We start from the raw sequence: 23,553 nt of genomic DNA, 5'->3' as shown, positions 1-23,553 counted from the left end.
GGGACAAGTGGTGTAGTGTGCAAATAGTCCAGTGTAGCCTCCCAGGACAAAAAGAAAGTGAATGCTTTCCTGTCTCCCAAGACAAAGTGGACGCTTTCTGCAGTGTGTGTGCTGTGGTGCAGCAGGAATATCTTCCTCGTACAGCAGCAGATGAGCTTGGGAGCTAGAGCTGCTGCATGGCTGAGCTCCGTGCTTGTTGCAAAGCAGTGCCCAGTGCTTGTAGGGCAGGTTATGGATGGGACTGTGCAGTGTTTGGGGCATGTGTGAGAAGCCCTGGGCATGGTAACGGTGAGACTCTGCTCTTACCATGTCCAGTTGTCTCTGATTTCAGATGAACGATCGCTTTTTCTTTTTCCAGTTCTTCCTCACAGCTCCATGACTAGAATAACCTGGATTAGTTGAGAGTCTGGGCCTGTTTTGTGCAGCGACATGTAATATACCTGTAGCAAGAAAGATGGGGGCTGTGCTTTCAAGATGAGGGTGTTCTGTTCTAGAGCAGCTTTGAAAAATCCCTGGGAATGGTAAGGGACAGTGGCTGCAGCTGAAATAAATACTGCAATCTCAAGGAAGGATGAGGAAGAAAATGCCTTACCTGGGATGCTGTATCTGTGCCTGGAGATCCCTGCTAAAGGAAAGCGCTGAAAAAAACTGAGGGGGCTTGGAGAAGATGAGATTGTCTGGAAAGCCACTCGCAGGACTGCACTCGAGTGAGATGCATCACGCTTACTGGAGGGAAAGGTGAGAGTCATGAAATGCCCAGAGAATGATGTGGCTGAGGTGGGAAAGACCCTCTGGAGGTCCCCTGGGGCAGCCCCTGCCCGGGCAGGGTGCCCAGGAGCCTGTGTGCAGAGGGAGCGGAGGCTTGGTGCTGGTGGGGCTCTCAGGTGAAGGTGTTACAGGTGTGATACAGGGCACGTATTCCAGAGGTTACCGTGTTTAAAACGTGCTACTTGTCCAGCGTGGGTGGCTTCTCATAACAGGTCGTTTTGAAATTGAACGAATTCGAGCATGTGTGTACTTTCAAAAACACAGAAAAAGAGACATGAATTTAGCACAGCCCTATGGCCTCTATTGTGCGAGATGCCTGACTAGCTAATTAAGATAATTTCTTCCGGTCTTCTTTCCTATGACAGCTATTAGATCTGTCAGTACAGAAAGTAACATAACAGCCATAATGATAGCTATTAGGGTTATAATTCTTGTTTAGTTAAAACATCATCCAGCTCTTCCCTTTTAATAAGGCTATTATTTAGCAGGTGTCGTACATTTTTTCTGTTTAGTTTTGAATTTCGTTACAATATAATTGTACTCTTCACTTGTTTTTTATGTGCAAAGGGAAACACAAGCTATTGAAACACGAAAAAGAGTGTACATGTCTGGTTGTAATTGTTTATGCATACTTTTACTTTTTGTTTTAGTCAAAAGGGTGATGTTTTCCAGCTGGCTTCCTGAAATTCCTGTTGTTCAGCAAAGAACTAATTGCTGAAGGAGATCTGGGTCTATGGTCTTTGAATAAATGAGCTGTAACGTTTTATCAGTAATTGGATTTAAATACTTTAATTACTGATTTTTGTTAACGTGCTAATCATGTCAATTACGTTAGTGAGGATAAAATAGCTTTAGAATAAAGGGGAGTGTGCTTTCAACTTAGAGTGACATTTGGCAAACAGTAGCTGTAAAAGCTCATCTCTACAAAGTAGGTATGTGCAAATGTAAAGTAACTGTTGTGTCAAACACACACCAAATTAATTAAGTTCCATCAGATTCCCTAGCACTGTTCCTATGTTATAAGTTGGGTGGAGGTAACAATCATTTATTAAAACGTCTTTTTTTTTTTTGGTTCACTTTCTAAGTTGCTGTGACTGGTCCTTTCTTTAGTATTTCTGAGTTGACTAACAGTGAGTAAATGAAGTAGCAGCTGGAGTGTTGCTATTACTGAATTCCTCTGTTCTCTCATCTTAAAATGTAATTGTCACTTTATCCGTAAGCCCAGCTGAGAAGATGCAAAATACTGTAGATTCATGTGAATTTCAGTATCTGAACTTTTGTGAGCTTGTGCTTCATGTAACCTATTTTTTGTATGTAGTTCATAATTGAACTTTGAAAAAAATGACTTCTTAAATTTTCACAGAAATTTTCAGAAGAAAAATGCTGCAAATTGTTCTTCTACTGCAGAAATTTCACTTCGATTTTTCTCTAACACAGATTTCCCGTGGGAAATCTGTATGCATCTTGTTGAAAACAGAACAATCATTTTAGTGAACAATATATAAAATGTGCTTTTTAAATTACTTCTGGAGGCATCTTTTTCTGAAGTTATATACTTAAATAGAATAGCTGGAAATGGTATATCTAAAAGTATTATGTGATACCAGGCATACTTTTTGTTCTTTTCCGAATAGGATTCAATGAAAACAAAATCTTTCTGTTTATAAATAAGTTCGTAAATCCTGTCTGAAATAGACTAGACAGCTTGACAAGTTATGACATGCATCTTACTGTCATCTGAAACATTCTTTTGGAGAGACTTCTCGAATATTTCGGGCTTTTAGTTTTCAAGATAATTCTAATTATTTACAAATTAGGAAGTATAAATAGCTCTTGCACTAAATTGTCCTTTTCTGCTTGAATTTATTTATTGATTGTGATCTTAAATGTTCAAGACAATGGAGCAGCAATAATGCTGTCTAGACAATATATTGGTTGTTTTGTCTGTGGTATAGTCTATTGTCAGAGAAAATTTCTTGGTGTGGTAAAGGCTTCAAATTGTATGGCTTGACATTATAACTCTAAATTTAAAAATAGCTTCATGTATATGCATTATATATTTCAGCACATAAAATTGCTTTTGCAGTTCTGATATTTCAGTTAATCTCTCCCTTGTGATCTTGACCTCTGGAATAAAGAAAATTAATCTCAGTGTTGTGTATCCATTTTGCATCATCTGCCTTAGGATTGTTGGCAGGTCTTTGCTGGATGTATAAAAAGGCAAATTTCTGCGTACGAACACTTTGCTGACTCCACTGAAAATTCAGAGTAGATCCCGAAAACATAAACTTTCTTAAAATAAAAGTTCGGCATAGCAATTTGTAGGTATTTTTTACTGAGCTTAAACATTAAAATTTGATGATTTTGTCTTTGCTGTGCTATGAAATTTAGAAGCAGTTCCTTTTGGCTCAGTCTCGCTAGGCTCTGCCTAGTACATGTGGGTTTGGGGTGCTGTTTTTTTTTTTTTGGTTTTCCTTCCAGCATCTGCTTTCTTTCATGTTTTCTGTTACCTTTCGCACAAGGTGGGCAGCTTCCAGCTGAAGTGGAGGTGGAAATCTTATCCGTGTGTTTCATGAACGTAACATACATTGGTTTAAATCCATTAGCTGGTTCGCACCTGCAGGACTTTTCCAGTGCAGCAGAGTCGCTCGTCTCCATCTGACTGGAATTCCTGAGTGGATCACTGAAGGCTGAGGACATTTCGCCTGTGCTTATCCTGCTCCTCTGTTCTTCCAAGGCATTCGCTGCTGGTCACTCTTCCTACAAAAAGACAGCCTGCTTGGTTGTCAGAGGCTGTGCCCAGGCACGTGGTGTATGGGGAGCTCTTGGTAGGAGGCAAAGGCCAGTACTGAGGACAGGACACTAACTAAGCTAGGTCATCTTTCGTTAGAAAAGTCATTAGAATTGCAGTAGGCTTGCTGTCTTCCAGGTCCAGTCTGTCTTTCCTGAGCATACATTACTCTGGTTGGAAAAAACATCTTTATTTGCTATCACAGAGTGATAGAATGGCTTGGGTTGGAAGGGACCTTAAAGCTCACCCCGTCCCAGCCCCCCCTGCCATGGGCAGGGACACCTCCCACCAGACCAGGCTGCCCAAAGCCCCATCCAGCCTGGCCTTGAACACCTCCAGGGATGGGGCATCCACAGCTCCTCTTGGCAGCCTGTGCCAGTGCCTCACCGCCCTCACAGTGAAGAATTTCCTCCTCACCTCTAATCTAAATCTCCCCTCTTTACAATTCCCCCTTGTCCTGTCATTGCCTGAGCAAAAAGTCATTCGTAATCTTTTTATAATCCCCCTTCAAGTATTGAAAAGCTGCAAAGAGTATTGAAAAGCTATGTTGTCATAAAATATGTAGTCAAAGCAAACCTACGTTATCTCAGATAGTGTAGGCAAAACTGTGATTATAAACAGTTTTATGAGCATATATTTTGCAGAGGAAGCCATGTGTCATCCATGACATGATCATTTTCTCCTATATGCCCCCAAAACTTTTGCCTGTCTTTAAAATGAAAGACCACCTCTACAGCTTGAGCTGTCCAAGTACATAAGGAGTGGGAGGAGATCCTACATATTTTGTCCAGAAAGAACAAGAGTGTGACTGAGAGGGAAAACAGAATGCTCACGTTTTGCTTGACATTACCACACTAATAATCCTTATTTCCATTTTGGTCGTTAGATTTTTTTGTTGTTGTTGCAGTGGTTATTTTTTCCTTTACATCTGTAACCCCACATCTGATGGAGCCTTGCAGCTGGATGATAGGACCTGGTGTGGATTGGGATGAGGGTAGTCCTGCCCTCTGGAGCAGCTCCATCTCCTCCTACATATTAGTTCCAACAACAGTAGGTGTTTCTTCTGGAGAGAAGCCTTTGTCTGAGACGATTCAAACTGGAGGACTGGAAATACTTGTTCTCCTTCATAGACAGTTATGTCCAAAGTCTGATACATGTAGGCAGGTGTCCCACGTGTAACCCAGTCAAGCCTCAGAAGAAGCACACATCATCGGACTCATCTTCCATACCAAAATGTTAAGAAATCATTAGAGAACAGGAAAGATTGAAGGGCTTCATTCTTTCTCATGCAATTCCTGCTTATATTGGATTTTCAGGTATTATTTTGGGATCTGTTGTTCCTTCAGAGAATAGTTGTAATGATCTTGCCAGCTAGTTCCTCTAGACACACTCAAAGTCATTAATGTAAATTTTTTAATCTGATTTCTGTAAGAAGTAGGAGCTAGAACAGAAATATGTAATACTTGCAACAGCTTTTAACTCTCTGAAATACCCAAAATTTCCAGTTGTAAAAGAAGTTCTGTACTCATTTTTTCTCTTTGCGCAGTGTCGTCTGTTTGCTATACTAGTTCTGTTAGTCATAGCTTTATTAGCAGCCTAGCTGGAGTTTGTTCTGCTTCTGTGAAATCAAAAGCATTGCCACAGGAGCCTCGTAATTTTTCGTTGAATGTGTTTTTGCAGTCATATTGAAAGCAGGATTTGGTCTGTAGAATTAGGATCAAAAGTTTCTAGTTAGTGATAAAGGACTTTATTTAAATACGTATTTTAATGTATGAGCAACCTAAGATCTAATAGTGCTGGTTTATAGTTATTTTTCTGGATGGACTTATGCTCAGATGAGTGATAAACATTGAAATTGTAACAGCCTGAGTCCTTGCTTCTATGTCTTGTTTTATGCTTCTTCCTTTATCTTCACTTTTCGCTCCTTATTAGATCATTAACTACAAGGTCATGTCAGTGGCACTTTAAATGCATAATCATACAGACTGTCTGAGGTCTCATTATGCTAATGTTACTGCTAATTATAAAACTGAATCCAGTGGAACATCATTCTTTGAAATGTCATGGGTTGTTCGTAGTAAAGTAAGGAAACGTTGCAAGTTATGACAGCTTATAGAAGATAAACTATCGCATGGTAAAAAGTACATAATTTGAGAATGAAAATTGTGTATACTGTGCAGAGAACACAAGCTAGTTGTGGTCGTTCTTTAGTGTATTTTTCTTTACCTATATGGTGGATTGCTTTGTATTTAAAAAAAGTTATAAAAATAATAATATTTTCATATCAAAGCAGTGAATTTTAAAATTGAGTTAGTTGAATGCAACTGCATTGGCCAAAAGGGTTACTAGCCTCTTTTCTGATTATTTTCATTTGGTTCGGTCTGTGTCACTTCTAATAAATGAGTTTTACATGCTGCCATCTGAAACCACCTGTTTGGTGAATGCTCCGCATTGTTTGCCTGGTGTACAAAAAGCCAGTAGAGGTTGCATGTCTCCAGTGACATACGGAGTCAGCTCTGCACTTGTTTAAGCAAATAGTCAGCTGTTAGCTAATGGATCCATTAGTGTACTTTCTGTAGAATATCCCGTCTTTGTTACAGCATGAAACTTTAATAACTTCAAATCATGGCTCTATTTAAAACTTGAGAGGACTTTTTTGTGGAGGACATTTTTTACATTTGAGAACTGAAGATGCTACTTTTATTGATAGAAACTATTTTTATTGTTGTTAATACTGAGAAACGAAAGTAGAGTAGCAGTGGAAATCTTTACTTTTTTGGTCTTTTCATTAGCAATTTGTGAATCTCAAAGTTCACTTTTATATTATGTAACATAGGGTTTTTGCTTTTATTTTTTAGGAATAAAGATACTTGCAGTTTTACTTTATTGTTGAAAGAGATTTGACTTCCCCAGTGTTCTTGTAATGACTCCTCTTCATAGTGAGAAAGGACTTAGGTGCTCTTTTCAGCAGCGTGAGCGTTTTCAGTAATTGAAAGGAGTGGAGAAAAGAAGTGTTACATTCCACCATCCCCCTTACTGATTTTTCTTTTTTCCCTACCTCTTGCATTTATTCCCTGTATGGTTCTAGTACCTGATTTAGTGAAGAGGTTGAATAGAGAACAACTCCCTAGAGCATCTTTCCCTTTGCAGTGTGTTAGAGCCTCTTTGTGTGGCTGCCATTTGCTGCCTTATGTAGTGATGAAGTCTCCAGAGGACTGGAAGTGATGGTTCGTAACAGAAGTGCGAGAGCAGAATACCTTCAGTTTGGCCCCTGGAGGAAACTCCTTACTTTTCTTGATTTTAAAAATATTTTTTTTTCATAGTGAACAGGTTTTGTTATTAAATCAGTGACAGCAAGCAGAACAAACATGAGGCTCTCTCAGCTTCTGGTCTTCAGGATTTCAGAGCCTAACCTGTGGCCCTCAAAATCTTGATGCTGATGGGTAGAGTTTGAAGGAAGTGGAAATAATAACACAGTTTTGAGGTCATTTGCAGACTGCTTTGCTCTGAGAATGCTAGCTGTTGCATTGTTGGTTTATCTGCCTGATGTTCTTTCATGCCAGTAGGAGACTTTTCTTGAAGCATTCCCAAGAAACCTTATATTCCAACAAACCGGTGAATAAATAACTTCTGTAACTATCAACTGGAAGGAACAAAGATGAATTTAATGAAAGAGTGGGTTCCCTTGTGGCACCCACCTCTCTGGGCTGGATGGACATCAAGGCTGCAGATTCTCTAAGGGAGTGGTACCTGAGGATATGACAGCTCTTGAGGAAAAATTCGTTTTTCTTGGGCTGGTAGGTCATCCTTCTGAAATGAAAGCAGGAAAAAACAAAACACAAAGGCATTACTAGCCATACCTTTTCATTTATTGAACAGTGTTTTCCTTATGATCTAGCACTCTGCTGTAAAATAGGAAGATAAGGGGGCAGCATTGACTTTCTTGGAGCTCTCTGTTTGACAGAGGGCTTGTTAAGGTGCCTTTGTTATTGAGGTGTTTATAGAGTATTGAATGACAATGAACTTCTGCCCTTTGTATGACTTCTTCTAAAATCCCAAGTCAAATTAGATGTCACTAAAATCGTATTTGATGACGACTACTTTCTGGCATACACTCATTCTATTGATTTTTGTGGGCGTCCTGCTAGCCTTCATCCATCCTTCCAGTAATCGTTTTAGCTTCTGCTTCTTGAAAGCATTCTAATACAGGATTGTTTCCTGTAGATAGCACGACAAGACATCTGTGGTTTCACTCCAGGCCTTTCAGACTGTGCTTTCCTGCTAGTCTTCCACCAAGCCGACTCCTAACCCACCCACCAAACATGTTGGCACACTGGAAAGTATTTGTTCAAAGAAAGAAAAAAGCTACTGAAGCTACTCTGTCTGATCTACAATAAAGGTTTGACTAATGGGAATGGATCTGTGGTTTATAGATTACTTACCTTGGGTTAGCATTTCTTTGAATAGATGGACTGACTTCAGCAGAGCCAACAGGAACTTCTTATATTTCTCTCCGTTTCTAAAAAGAATGTGGTGCTTCAGAAAGAGCCATGGATGTTATGGCAGAAACATTTCTTAGTGTTTTGTTTCTGGTCAAAGAGTAATGAAGATTGTTGTAAGTTATTCCAGTTACATAAATTTTTAATAACAAGTGCAGTACTAGAAGAAACAAAAACACTACCAGCTGCTTAGGTTTTTTTTCATTATTCAGTAATATATTGCAAGGCTAAACAGTAATAAGGCTTTTTTTTTTCCCCCTTCCATTGTGTGGGCAGTCTCTTCCCTACTACTCACCCTTTATGCCATATTCCCTGTCTTTTCTCCTCATAAATTCGTACGCAGTATTTTTCAGAATTTTTTCCGCCTATGTTTTTGACTTTCAAAAGCAAATTATTTTGCTTTTGTGATTTTGTTTTGTGGGTATGCAATTATAAAAGTAGAAGAATGATTACATTTTTGTTTGCCTATTGTGAATGTCTGTCTCTTTGAAGTGCTGATTGAATCTGTTGTTAATCCCTTTTACCCCTGAATGAAGATTACTTTAGCAGTGAAATGGGTGGGGAGGGAAGAAACAAGGAAAAGAGACAGTGTATTTCTCTAGAATGAATTCAGGTCTTCAGTAAGGGCTTTTCATTGCTTTGAACTACACCAATGCTAACTTTTTACTGTGAAACCACCACTGAAGGACGTGAGCACATACGGGTGATATTAGTTATAATTGCAGCATGCGATACTACTGTCACTTAGTGTGGGCAGAATCCACCAGTTTTGTGAGGACTGGTGAACTTGCTTTTATCTATCTTTTTTTTTCTTTTTTAATCTCGAAGTCTTGTCAGCCTGTTACAAGTTAACCAAATGCCTGAAATATTGGACGAAAATTATTTGCGATGAACATGTACGAATGTTCCTACCTTTACCTTTTAATCTACTTATTAACATAAGTACTTTTTAATCATGCATGATGCTTAAATTTTTACCAAAGGTAGGGAATCAGTGCTATTTCCAAACACATTTTCACAAAGGTGTTTGGACTTGTATTCCCTGTTTACAGAAAACTTTGATTGCAGTTGTTTAAGGAGAATCAAAGAAAGTAAGACAAGAATTCACAAACAGCAGACAAACAGCCAAAAAACTGTGCTTCAAATTACAGTGTCTATTTTACAGAGGTAGAGAAACGAAAAGGATGTGTTTTGTGTATTTGATCCACTTATATCATGAATTAATAACTAGCTTTTCTACTATAGATTATAAGGCTTCCTTTGGAAGGTATTTAGACATGTTACCTTCTTCATGTATGTACATGAGTCATTAATTGTGCCCAAATGTTATTAGAATAAGCTGGCAATAATAATAGCAGAAGTAGAAAAAAAAAAAAACAATAAGGTGTGCTTTTGTGATGATTCATTATTCCACATAAAACCCTTAGATGAGATTTGTAAAAATGCAGTTATTTGACTTTGTTGCTTCTTGTTTCTGCACCAGTAGTTCTCTGTAACACATTAGTGTTAGAGACTGAAATGTCAGATGAATATTCTTAGTTTTAAATTTTATATGGTGTTTCAATAGCTATGGATGTTCTTCTTTCCAAGAACACTGATTGAAGGTTCTTGAGGAAATTGCAGCATTTTTAATACTGTAGTAGTTATACAGAGGAAATGAGAAAACTTTTAGATTGGAAAACTAAGTTTTCTCTTTGTGACTCTATTAAGGCAGTATTTGCTTAGTAAGATTTATTTTGCTCTAGATTTCAGTATCTAATAATCAATAAGGTAAGAGAGAACTGAAAGGGAAAAATAATTAGATATACAATGGGAAACAGTTTTCCTAACTCCTAGTTAAAGAATCCATGAAACTGCTTTTGCAATTATTGAAAGAAACATTTTTAGTGCTTTCAGATTGCTGCTATTATTTTTTTTAATTGATTTGTTAGAGAATTAATTTCCTATTTTTTAGGGTTTTCTATGTTTGAGGTTAAAGTGTGTGGGGGGGGTGCTTTTGGTGTTTTGTTTTTTTTTTCTCCTAAGAACATAGAAATTTTCATGTCAAACTAGCATTGCATCTAAAACAGGCTCCTCTCCAAATCTCTCTGATTTGTTTCCCAGCTGGGGAAGCTATAAAATGCCCGCTATCAGTTGTCACCACCTGATAAATGACAGGTGGTGGCTTCTTAAGACATGGTAATTTTAATTGTTTCTGACATGTCTCCTCTCTGATGACTGTCATCAGGTAAGAGGTGTCCCTGCAGTAAGCACGTCTGGCGCGGTCTGCCTCTAATGGAAATTTGTGGCCATCCTGGGCTGCCAGGGCCATAAATTGTCACCTGCCTTGATGTCAGTTTCTAAGCTACTGCGGATATTGTAATTACTCCTGTAAATTTTTTTCTAATTCAGCTTCAGCACTGGAGCATAATGCTATCCTGTGGCAATGAATATTATGGGTTTACTTGCGAGTTGCATTTGGGGGGTTGGAAATGGATGGAAACCTCTTTACGTCTTTAAAGATATCCTTAGTTGTTATGCCGTCGGCAGCTCTGGACCTTATAGCACAAGTGCTTAAAAAAGAGAACAGGGGTGCCCCACTCGTCCTCATGTCATGGCTTACATCACTCCGTACTCGTCACCTCTGGTCAGAATTCCTGGTCTTCTCCACGTTTCCTGCTGTAGCAGACTTTGATGTCTTTTCCTCCTCTGTTCGGCTGCCTGTTTTTGTTGGGTTTTTGTTTGTTTGCCTTGTACAGTCCAGCAAGGATCTGGGGTGAAGAATAATTCAAATGTAATGTTTTTATGTGTTGTGGTAGGGGGAAATAATTATGTCCCCTCTAGTCCAGGAATGGCTTAGATCTTATTCCAGAGCATGTTAATATTGGCATTTATAACCTGCACATAGTAGAAGTTGCTGGAGGGTTTTGTTTGCTTGTTTGTTTTTTGTCAATAAATCAACATCAATAATCAAAATCAATAAATCAACATTTTCAGTAACTTTGTGGGAGTCTTCTGTATTAACTAGCAAAAGATGCAAAATCTAGAAGAACTAATTTTTTCCTCTTGTTCTCACAGAAGCAGTCATGGGGTGCATTAAAAGCAAGGAAGATAAAGGTCCGGCCATGAAATACAGGACTGATAACACTCCAGAACCTGTTAGTTCCCACGTCAGCCATTACGGGTCAGACTCCAGCCAAGCAACACAGTCGCCGGCAATAAAGGGATCAGCAGTTAATTTTAACAGTCATTCCATGACTCCTTTTGGAGGACCCTCAGGAATGACACCCTTTGGAGGAGCATCGTCTTCATTTTCAGCTGTGCCAAGTCCATATCCTAGTACTTTAACAGGTGAGTATTACAAAAAATTCTTTTTGTATTGCTATTTATATGTAAGCTTCACAGTCATAGTCAAAAAAAAAAAAATACTGCTACCCCTTGCCACACAGAAATAAATTTCAAATTTCAAATAAATTGCCTTTTAGAGATTTTTAATTTTCAGTATCTTTACTGCTCAGATAATAATTCAGCCCATACCAACTAGTAACTGGGGCTTGGTGGATATTTTTTTTGTCTTTGGGGTTTTTTTAGAACCACAGCACAGAGATATTTGACATATTAAAGGCAGTAATAAGAGTAGATGATAAAAATGTTTTAGAAATTCTAAGCTCTGGAAGGGATGCACATGCAGTAATGGCTTTAAACTTTTGGAGAAGAGGCAGAATGTAAAGCATCTGAAATTTAGGAAGCTGATACTTTGATTTAAACTGTTTTTCAGATCTTTTGATTAGCTGTAAGTTATTTACATTAAGGCAGTATGAAATCTATTTTTTTATAAAGTTATTAAATATGTGAGCAATATAAAACAAAAGAGTAGAATTCTCGTTGTTGATGGTCATATTAAAAGTAATTTGAAAATATAGAAGGTAGAATTCACAAGGTGCGGAGACCTTGGCTGACACACAGTCTCTGAAGATACAACATTTAAAAGCAATATACACTTGATATCAAAATTCTAAAACTTCATTAAAAAACACTAGTTTTGTGCTCATGGGTAATCTTAATAGTTCACTTACTTTTGATGTATATTTTTGAGAGGAAACTGTCATTTATTCTTTGAGAGAGAGAGAGGGAAGAAACCTTACACAGACACTCCACAAAATATGGTAAATAATTCTTTATTAGTCTACTTCTAGTTTTCCTACAAAATTCTGTTGTTAGCACAGTTATAGTGGTAAAATGTTTGCTGCAGTAGCATCTAAAAACTTCTAAGCACAAAAAATTTGAGATCCATGAAAATCCACTGTGGCCTTGACATTAAGAAATTCAGGAAAATAAAATATGAATTGTCAAGTAATGATTATGTCATATTCCCTATTTGGGAATTCTTTAAAAAAAATGAACATCTATCCTGTCTCAAAGTTTTTGAGCCTGCTCTGAATCCTTTTTGGATGAACATGTGCAAAAATGAAATAACAGCAGCCTTTCTTTTTATTTAGCATGCTTACAGTAATCTTCATATCCTCCAAGAAACCCCTGTGTATTACTTCTTGCTAGATCTGGTTCTTTCACGTGGGAATCTCCTGCAGTGCATGCAGGCACTCCTGGGCATTACCAGACATCAGGAATGTAGCCCCCCCGGATACCATAAATCTTTTTCTGCCTAGACCAGCAGGGCTGGTCTCCTGCATGTCTCTGTTCCTGTTAGTACTTAAGCATGTTGTATCTTGGATCAGAGTCAACAGCAGGGATTTCTCATGAAAAGATAGGCTTGAATCTCATTAAGAGTGCATTCAGTTATTTGCAGGCAAGTTGATTTGGGTGAATGCCGCAATCATTTTATGATCAGGTAAAATGATACTTCGTACTTAATTATTCCATCTTGTTTTGCTAAACCAGTCCATCCTCAAACACACACTCTCTCCTTTTTTCTTTTTTTCTTTTTAAATAAAAATTACATCAGCAGTTGTTTGATAGATCCACTTATGATTTTTCAGATCAATCAAAACTGGGTATTTTTGTGAATGGATTAAATGACAAACTTCATCTGGCTGTAAGCTTCCAGTCTTTGTCACAAATAAAGCGCTAGATCACATTGTGGAGCCCTTTGTTTTGCAAGAGAGGAGAATAGATGGGCTTGTCAAACAGGGCATAAGTGTCAGTAGTACTTATCCAGTCCATCAGTGATGTCTGATAAAAGGACGATACGGTTGTCATCATGGCTGGTAGTGAGGCTGAAAAAGAGTTGAGCCATTCTTCTAGAGCAGAAGAGAAGAAAGGTGAGTTAGTTGCACTGCTCCTGTACTACACATTCTCTCATCAGACAGTATGAATACACAGAATATTACTGAAAACCACAACAGAATAATTTACTGCCATTCTTGCCTTCTATGCAGCTATGTATGCACTAGTGCTCTCTAGTCCTTACGCTGAACAAGAAAATAAAGTCTTCTCCAAAGCCAGTCCTAGATTAGAGGATGAAAAATCGGCACTAATGAGAGGATTCTCTTTCAGGGAAAAGTTTTGATCCCACATATCTTGAACAACTCGTAATTCACAAAGAAGACATCTGCAAGAGACTTAAAAAATCATTTGAGCTGTATCTGTTTAAAATATTCCGTGCTGATGCTGTTTGCCTGAAGCATTTTATTATTATTTGCTATGGAGAAAATTACACTCATGAGTGAAAATAGAGGTTTTATGATAGCTGAAGTGTTGAAAGCAAAACTTTACAAGGATTGTACATGAGCTTTTTCAGTTCTTTCTTACAAATAATTGAGCTCACAAATAATGATAATTTTCTTATTTCATTGTTTACACTTGAATACATTGTTTCATTACTCTGATACAGGGGTTTGGATGCTGTCTCCCATAACATCTTCATAGGCAAGCTCAGGAAGAGTGGGTTAGATGAGTGGACGGTGAGGTGGATTGCGAACTGGCCGGATGGCAGAGCTCAGAGGGTTGTGCTCAGCGATCTAGTTGGAGGCCTTTCGCTAGCAGTGTCCCCCAGGGGTCAGTACTGTGCACAGTCTTGTTCAGTTTATTCATCCATGGACCTGGATGATGGAATAGAGCGTGCACCTTTAGCAAGTTTGCTGATGATACAAAACTGGGAGGAGAGGCTGATCCACCATAGTGCTGTGTGGCCATTCAGAGAGACCTGGACAGGCTGGAGAGTTGGGCGGTGAGGAACCTCATGAAATTCAGTAAAGGCAAGTGCAGGGCCCTGCACCTAGGGAGGAATAACCCCAAGCACCACTACAGTCTGAGTGCTGACCTGCTGGAAAGCAGCTCTGTAGAGAGAGACCTGAGGGTCCTGGTGGATAGCAGGTTAACCATGAGCCAGCACTGTGCCCTTGTGGCCAAGCAGGTCGAGGGAGGTGATCCTCCCCCTCTACTCAGCCCTGGTGAGGCCACACCTGGAGTGCTGGGTCCAGTTCTGGGCTCCCCAGTACAAGAGGGACATGGAGCTACTGGAGCGAGTCCGGAGGAGGGCTATGAAGATGATTAAGGGACTGAAGCACCTTCCATACAAGGAGAGGCTGAGACAGCTGGGCTGGTTTTGCCTGGAGAAAAGAAGACTGAGAGGGGATTTTATCAATGTGTATAAATATCTGGAGGGGAGAGTGTTAAGAGGATGGGGCCAGACTCTTTTTCAGTGGTGCCCAGCGACAGTACTAGAGGGAACGGGCACAAACTAAAACCTAAGTAGTTCCATCTGAACATGAGAAAACACTTCTTTACTGTGAGGGTGACAGAGCACTGGCACAAGTTGCTCAGAGAGGCTGTAGAGTCTCCTGCTCTGGAGATACTCAAAACCCGACTGGATGGGTTGTCCAAATGCTTCTTGAACTCCGGCAGGCTCAGGGCAGTGATCGCTGCCCTGGGCAGCCTTTCCCAGCGCCCGACCACCCTTTGGGTGCAGAACCTTTCCCTAACACCCAGCCTGACCCTCCCCTGTCCTAGCTCCATGCCTCTCCTCCACCAGTCTGTACGTATACATAGGGTTGCCCCATCTCAGGTGCAGAATCTAGCACTTGGTCTTGTTAAAATTCATGCAGCTGAATACTCAGCTCTCTAGTTTGTCAAGATCTCTCTACCCGCAAGGAAGCCAACAGCTTCTTCCAATTTAGTGTCATCTGCAAACTTTGAAAAATAATTGAGAGAGGTCTCATGATGACATCAGCCAGCTTTTTGAGTACCCTGGGATTAATCCCACTGGGCCCCATAAATTTGCATGCATCCAGCTGGAGCAGCAAATCCCACACAAGTTTGGGGTCGGCTGGGAGTTTATCATTCCCACAGTCACAGTCAGGGTTCTTGGAGGCCATCATCGGTGTTGAAGACAGAGGCCAGGAAGGAGTATGTTTGACATCAAGGTGTTTTAGGATCTCCTGGACCTGTTTGTATCAGCCGTGTGTTTTTTTTCCAGTTAATGTCTGGCAAGTTGGAGTCACCCATAAGGACAAGGGTGGCTGATCTAGAGGTATCTCTTAGTTCCTTAAAGAATAGTTCTATGATGTCGTCATCCCAGCTGGGTGGCCTGTAGTAGATTCCCACAACAACATCAGCTTTATTTGGTTGTCCCTCAATCCTTACAGAGGCTCTCAGCCGTGTCATCGCCAAAGGCGAGCTCTGTATGGTCCAACCACCCCCTACCTCACCTGCCCTGCCTGTCTCTTGTAAGAGCCTATAACCATCCATTGTAGCACACCAGTCACAGGACTCTTCCTTCCCACAGGGTTTGTTTAAGCCAATGATGTCATAGCTCTGGGAGGGAGCCAAGGCTTCTAGCTCCTCTTGTTTGTTCCTCATGCTGTGTGCATTGGTGTAGAAACATTTCAAATGTGCTTCATTGTAGCCAGCACCTCATGAAGCCGACTGAAGGATCTCACTAGCATGCAGTCCCTCAAATTTCCTCTGAGAAAAGTGCATCCAGTCAGGCAGCAGCAGGCCTGGTGTTCGAGAATCCCATGTTCAAGAAACCCAAACTTCTGGTGAGACCAGCCTCCAAGCCATGTGTTCATAGAATCACAAAATGGTTTGCATTGGAAGGGAACTCAGAGGTCATCTAATTCCAGCCCCCCTGCCATGGGCAGGGATACCTCCCACCAGACCAGGTTGCCCAAAGCCCCATCCAGCCTGGCCTTGAGCACCTCCAGGAATGGGGCATCCACAGCTCCTCTGGGCAGCCTGTGCCAGTGCCTCATTGCAGTGTCAACAATCAGCTGGGCCTGCCTGTTCCTTACAATATTGTTCCCTGCTACTGGAAAGATAGAGGAAAACGCTACCTGTGCCGCTGATCCTTTAATCAGTTGTCTCAAAGCCCTGAAGTCCCTTTTGATTGCCCTTGGACTTCTCTTTGCAACTTCATTGCTGGCAACATGAAAAACCAATAAAGGATAATAATCAGAGGGCTGTACCAGGCAAGGGAGTTTTCTTGTAACATCTCTTATTGGGGCCCCAGAGAAGCAGTAGACTTCCATGTGGGTTGGATCCAGATGGCATGTCAGGCCCTCTGTTCCCCTCAGATGGGAGTCACCTATGAGAATAACAGGGTTTTTTTAGTGCTGAAGGTGGTACAGGGAGTGGGCTGACTTGCCCAAGGTGACCCCTCCAGCCTGGCTGGACCTTCACCTGCATCATCATTTGCCTGTCCATCAAGTTCCAGAACCTTGTGCCTGTTGTGTAAGGGTACCTGGGAATGTGAGGTAGGCAGAGAGGGGATTCACCTGCCAACCAGAGGAGAAGCCTGCTTCCATTCCCCCATCTCTTATTTCCCCTACTACTACTTGGTGGCGAGAGGGTAGGGGATCCTTCGTTTCTTGTGCTGCGGCTGGCTGATACATCTGTCTCTGCGGTGTTAGAGTGTGATTCCACCAGTTGATCCTCTCTGACTCCCTGATGCTCCTCAGCCTGCCCACCTCCTCCTGAAGCTCTACCACCAGGCTGAGCAGTTCTTCTACCTAGGCGTACGTCCCACAAGCGTACTTACTGCTGCTAACTGACACGGACAAAAAACTTGGACATACCCTGCAGCCTGAGACCTGGTATCTTTCTAGAGATTGTACAGTTTATTTTGAAGTTCTTGGAGTCTCCAAGTTGCTTTATAACAGTTACAAGTGTTTGTAATATTGTGACTTGGGAGTATTGATTTTCATAATCTGCTGAAGAATTCTCTGGAGATAGTTTACTTCCTTAACATTCAGTTTCTGATTGTGTGAATATGATATCTGTTGCCACAATTTTCTTACTCCATATAGCAGTTTGTATCATCAAAATAACGCATTAGCACAATAATGCGGGCAAAAATTGGTAGAACTGTGTTGATTTTTAACTTACCACAGAATGACTCGGGTTGGAAGGGACCTTAAAGATCATCTAACTCCAGCCCCTAATGTTAGGTATGTTAGGTACTGTTAACTTCTGGGGGATAGTCTAATTTTCAGTTTGTAAATCGTACTTCAAAATAAACTCTCACTTACTTTATAATCTTAGGGAGATTTTTCTATTTTTCCTAGAGGAACTATAGATTCATTCCCATTTGTGGCCTGCTGAGATAGTATCAGCACAGAAAGACTCTAAGTCAAACTAAAATATTTTACTGATTTGGAACTTTAATGTCAGAAAATATCCGTAGTACAATAACACTAGATGTAGACAATACCCATTGCATTACGTATTCTTCACCATCATGTTAATTGCCGCATCTAAGATTAGACACAGCTTGTTTCTGTAGGTGGTCTTCTGTGTATATCCTGGTACATATATATGCATGTTAGAGATGTAATATTGTACTTTCAAAAATTAATTATTTTATTCCTCGGATTATCATTAGGCTTCCTAAATGCCCACTAGACTGTGAAATAGCATTTCGAGAGCTCAGGAAGTGTTTCTGAATTGCCCATCTGCAGTTTTCGATTTTAAATTTCCTCTAGCTATGGTACTTATTTTTGCTCATGGCTTGTACATCTCACACAGCCTGTTCTCCTTCCCCTCTTTCTCTTCTTTTAGCCCAGTTTTATTAAGTAGTTCTTTCAAGCATAGAAAACGTGTTCCCGCTGTAAGTGTAGGAGCCTCCCTGCCATCATTCTCTCACACTTGTGTCATGTTTGTGGGTCACGTTCAGCAACGCGCCCTGTACCAGAAGTGGGACAAGGGAAGCAAATTCCCTAGGGCTGGGGGAGCGCAGCTGCTTGTCCTGTGAAATATCTCAGGCATTGTTCTGTAGAAGAATGCACTGATGGATCATCCTCAGCAAGGATATGCTTCAGTGGTTGGGATACTTGATGGAATTTTTAAAAATTGTTAGTATTAAAGCAGAGAAATGTCTTTGTCCTCAACAGAATACTTGTATTTCTAGTTGAATTCCTTGTGTAGATTGTTGTTCTGTAATCCCAGAAAGTTGTAAATACGACAGTTATTTACAACTGAGTTCAACAGGAAACTACTTCTGGAAAAAAAATATAATTAATGTCTGCCAGTTGACTGTTTTTGTGTTGTAGAATATTTTATTATACCATTTCTTAAGAAGCCAACTTAATAAAGAAGCTAACTTTTGTTTGTTTTTTTTTTGTTGTTGTTGTTTTTTTTGTTTGTTTTTGTTTTTTACTATTGATGTGTTTTGCGGATGTCTCTCTGTAAGTACTCTATTTGTTAAGGTACTTCCAGTGATGTATCTAACTGTTTTTTTTTGCTGTGGAATTAATATACCTTTTAGGGTTATTTACAGACTTTCCTTTATCTTAAGAAATGAACCAATTATTGATCTAGCTGCTAAAATGAGATGGAACCCGAAGTGTTCAGTTGCTTCCAAATTAAAATTGATGAGTTGTTTTCACAGGCAAGTCCTTAAATCAAGAGTTGCAGCATTACTGCTATATCTTTTTTTTTTTCCTTTTCCTAAGGTGGTGTTACTGTATTTGTGGCCTTATATGATTATGAAGCTAGAACTACAGATGACCTTTCATTTAAGAAAGGTGAACGGTTCCAGATAATAAACAACACGTAAGTGTTCTCATTCACAAACTTCACTTGGGCATTGTACAGAATGAATGAATTCCTTAGCCCGTCTTCAAATGTGTGTCATATGTCAGTGAAGAGTAGATGGATTATTTTTTTTTCTTGAATGACAGAGTCAACACGCATGGGATTTAAATAATGATACTGGGAAGGCGATAACTTCCAGGCTGAGGTCATGTTTGGGTGCAGATGTAGAGCTGTAGTGACCAGGGAAGCCCAAAGCCACCTCCTCCCCTGCTGATAGGGCTGCATCCTTGCATTCCCTTCTGCAGCAAGGCACACGTATCCCCTTCAGGGCAGCAGAGGTGTCACAGGCTCTGCGTGTTGCCAGTCTCCACATCTGACAGGGAGGTGGGGGAACTGGCAGCACTGCACCACGAATGCTGGAGTGAGCACCCTGCCGGAAGGAGAGGACTTCTGGCCGTGGAAGCACATCTCGCTGGCCTCCATAGTAAACCCACACTAGGGTAGCTTAGTAGTACTTTGATGTTCTGGAGCGTTATGGCCTGATTTCTAGAAGCCCAGTAAAAAAGATTTTTTTTTTTCACTTTGGAGATTTCTTTGCATGCAGATTTTGGCTGTGGTAATAGTTCTAATATGTAGATGGGGCACTTTTCATTCATCCAGTTCTCTTTATTAGCTCGCTTTCTGCTTCTTTTGTTGCTTACTGTCAGCGTACAGGCAGAATGATGTGGGTGAGGCAGAATAAGACTAGAGAACAGGGAATTTTGTCTACACACCTCCATCATAAAATGTTTTGTTGCAGGTTTGTATTTTGCATATATAGGTAAACTCCTTTTACTTTAAACAAATAATCATTTAAAGTACAAAATTCCACTAAGAAGCACTCACACTGTTCACAGTGAAAAGAAAAATACATTCTGGTGTAGCACAAATTCTTTCAGATTCCTTCTCAATTAAAATAAAATGCTACCTAAATTTAACCTGTCTTTCATACGTGAGGATGCTATAGCTGTTAGGGAATGATGTATTTTTTATGTGTGGAAGAGATAACTGATCTTTCATTGCAGGGAAGGAGACTGGTGGGAAGCAAGATCCATTGCTACGGGAAAAACGGGCTACATCCCAAGCAATTATGTAGCTCCTGCAGACTCCATTCAAGCAGAAGAGTAAGACACTGTATCCTGTCAATCTGTTCTTATTATCCATTCTGCATTTGTACCCTATGGTGATGCTATTCCCTTAAGTCCCTGCATGTAACACTTAAGGGATGGTAGGGTAACACTACTAATTAAAGGATAGGAATGCTATGTGGGTAGTGTCAAAGATGTAATTATTACTAGTGGTAAAGTGGATACTTCTGCAAATGTTTTATGCCTGCTTGCCATGTGCAGGGCTAAAGGAGAAAGTTTGGTAGAGTGTAGTAATGGAGATGAGAACTGTGGGATGTGCACTTTATTTCATGTAGAGCAAAAATACATGCTGTTAGTTAAGAGTTCACACATCCTTAACTGTAGGTTTTTATCCTTATTTTTGCTTGCTAAACCCTAAGTTTAATATCAGCTATATCCTCAGTAGTACCCGTTCTCACATTATTAAAAAACAGTGGTATGGACAGCTATTGATAATCTATTAATCTATAGCAACTTCTTGGTGACTAAATTGTTAGGCACACTAGGGACAACTATGAGTTGGGAAGCTTTCATGACTTTGGGTACCAGTACTTCCTACATTTATTTACAAACATCCCAGAGTGCTTACAGAATTGTGTAAAGTTATTCTGGTAGTTGCGAGTTGGGGTATACTTTCAGGTGATACAATTAATCCCTTGAAACAAGTATTTATTGTACTACCAATGTAAAGCTCCACAGCTCTTGCTGTGATATACAGGCATGGTTCTGCAAATAAGCAGTTCCCCCATACATGATCTGGGCGCTTCTGTGTTTCCTACTGCACTTTTGGGAAAACAGCACAATTTCCAGGACATTTCCTGAATCTCATCTGAGACTTAAGCATGCTGCTGCTCTCACCTGGCTTTTTGCAATTGAAAAGTGATTGTGCCACAGGCTTGTTATTTTATGCCTTTGCATTTCAGCTGCTTTTAAAATTGAGTGGAGTTTTTTTGAAAAAAGTTGAGATTATTACTATTATTACCCTTTTTTAAACTCTGCAATAAAAGCATGATGTCATTACGGCTGCAGTAGTGGTCAAATGGAAACAGTAGCCCTTTGCAAACAAAGAATGCGGTGCTTCTGCAAAGAAAGTATTGTTCCTAAAGACAGGCAAAATGGGGTGGTCGGGATTTGTTATAGGTTTTTGTGATGACTGGAGATGAGAGTGAGGGGTAATGAGTGAGGAAGCTGTTTTAAACTGACACTATTTTAAAGAACTAGTGCTAATTTTATTAAATATTACTACAGCATTTGGAATAGAGCTCATTTGCTTTAGAGCTCATTTGTTAGCCCTTAGCCTTGATTGTGTATATAGATTTTGTGTTGTGATTGCGGCTGGAGTTACGAGTGCAAAAGCAATATACATCCCCAAATTGCTAGAATTTCCTTTAAATGGTCTTTTCTAAGCCTGAAGGCATTTATATCACAAACTGCTTGTCCATATTATCCTTGTGGCTTTTGAATGCTACTATAACATAGATGTTGAACACTCATAAAAAAAAAAAGTTAAACCTGCTATTATTTTATAGGTACTAAAATAAAGTAACACTTTACAATATCATTTTTAAATTGTCATAGTCTTGGGGTTCAACTTTGCTTCATTAAGACTAAGAGTTACTTCAAAGTTGTTTCAAGTGTATGTACATTCATGACCAATTCTAATTTTGCATGTCTACTTAAACAGTCAAATTGTGAGCACAATAATAAGTAAAAATAAGTTTAAAATTCCTAACCGATTGCACAGGCCATTCTGATCACAAGCCAACAAAATGATCCCTCCTTACCTACATTTTTTGCCAACTTCCAACAACCATAAAGCCAGATTAGCTTGATGCTACAACAGTCCCAAATTAAATTGTTGGAAATTTACACTTTGCATCATTTAGTGACTTTTATGAATTTTATGAAAATTATCATTTTCTTCTAATAGAAGAAGAATTTCCTTTTCTGAAATAACTTCAGGCAAGAAAAGAAGCAGATGTGTTAAAACATCTACATACTTTTCAATGTTAGAATTCAGAGATGGAGTGTTGCTCAGAGGGAGCTACATGATACCTACCACAAGGGTATTTCTACATGAACAGTAGAAAAAAGTGCTCCCCCTGCTGAGGTGTGCAGCAAAAGGATGAGAGAGAACAGAAGTTGAACAGAGGAGGTTCCAGCTGGAAGTAACAAAAAGCCTTTTACCCTGAGGACAGGCAGCCAGGTAGGGTCACAGGTTGCATATGGAAGCTATGCAGCATTCATCCTTTAGGGTTTTCAGGACTGAACTGGACACCCCCTAAGCAGCCAGGTCAGATCTCACAGATGATCCTGATCCTGCTTGCAGCAGGAGGCTGGACCAGAGACCCCCCAGGGGCTCTTCCAACCAGAATAAACATGTGATCCCATGATCTTGCTGCACACCCACTTTGCATTAAATGCTGTTTTTTAATATGTAGCTGAAACTTCCTAGAGAAGGTAGTTTTGGCTGCTGCAGTATTTTGAGTATGCCACCAACGGTATTTCATTGTCATCTGATTCAGCTTGACCTATGAACTTTACTACAAGGAAGGTGTTACTTTCAGTAGTGAATACTATTGACGTCTATTGTTGAACCATAAGAAAAACATAATATTTGCAGACAGAGGCCTCTTTATACTTATTTTGTGAACAATAGCAATTAGAGTCATGTAGAAATAGGTCTTCTTAATTTTCCAATTATATGGATGTTTTTACTTTTATTGATTTGTAACTGCTTTGTAATATCAGTAGTCCAGTCAATGCTTGAGATTTATAAATCTTCTATTTATATGACTAGAAAAGCATAGGAGACTTTTATTTACACGTATTTCCTTTAACTTTTTATAGGTGGTATTTTGGTAAAATGGGCAGGAAGGATGCAGAAAGGCTACTTTTAAATCCTGGGAACCAGCGCGGCATTTTCTTAGTAAGAGAGAGTGAAACCACTAAAGGTATGTGTATCTCTGTATATCTCTTCTTCCTCTTCTCCCCAGGGTGAGCATGATGACTCTTTTAACATCGATTACGTTATACGTATGCATGTGCACACACGTATGTGTATAATGACAGTAGGGGAGATGCATTGAAAATATTTGTAAATTTTTGGTGAAACAGCAGGTGTGACTTATTTCCTAGGTGCTTACTCCCTTTCCATACGTGACTGGGATGAGGTCAGAGGTGATAATGTGAAACACTACAAAATCAGAAAACTTGACAATGGTGGATACTATATCACAACCAGAGCACAATTTGAATCTCTACAGAAGTTGGTGAAGCACTACAGAGGTAAGCCTAAATTTTAGTGTTCCAATCCTAGTTTGTGCTTATCATGAGGAAGAAAAACTTCATATGTAGC

The 23,553-nt window shown here is 39.8% G+C and overlaps 1 protein-coding gene across 2 annotated transcripts in view; it reads left to right on the top strand.

Annotated features, from left to right (window-relative positions):
- The window catches only part of YES1 (YES proto-oncogene 1, Src family tyrosine kinase), a 52,223-nt gene that overhangs the window by 21,482 nt on the left and 7,188 nt on the right, over positions 1-23,553 (top strand). For both annotated transcript variants that reach the window (XM_083821876.1, XM_083821875.1), the window contains exons 2-6: positions 11,116-11,388; positions 18,948-19,047; positions 20,094-20,192; positions 23,046-23,149; positions 23,334-23,483. In XM_083821876.1, coding sequence (XP_083678002.1) covers positions 11,124-11,388; positions 18,948-19,047; positions 20,094-20,192; positions 23,046-23,149; positions 23,334-23,483 — 718 coding nt within the window. In that variant the 5' untranslated portion in view covers positions 11,116-11,123. The remainder of the gene's footprint in view (positions 1-11,115; positions 11,389-18,947; positions 19,048-20,093; positions 20,193-23,045; positions 23,150-23,333; positions 23,484-23,553) is intronic.

This window comes from Anser anser, assembly GCF_964211835.1.
Source record: "Anser anser genome assembly, chromosome: 2".
Classification (NCBI taxonomy): domain Eukaryota; kingdom Metazoa; phylum Chordata; class Aves; order Anseriformes; family Anatidae; genus Anser; species Anser anser.
This window is presented reverse-complemented; position numbering and strand designations above follow the sequence as displayed.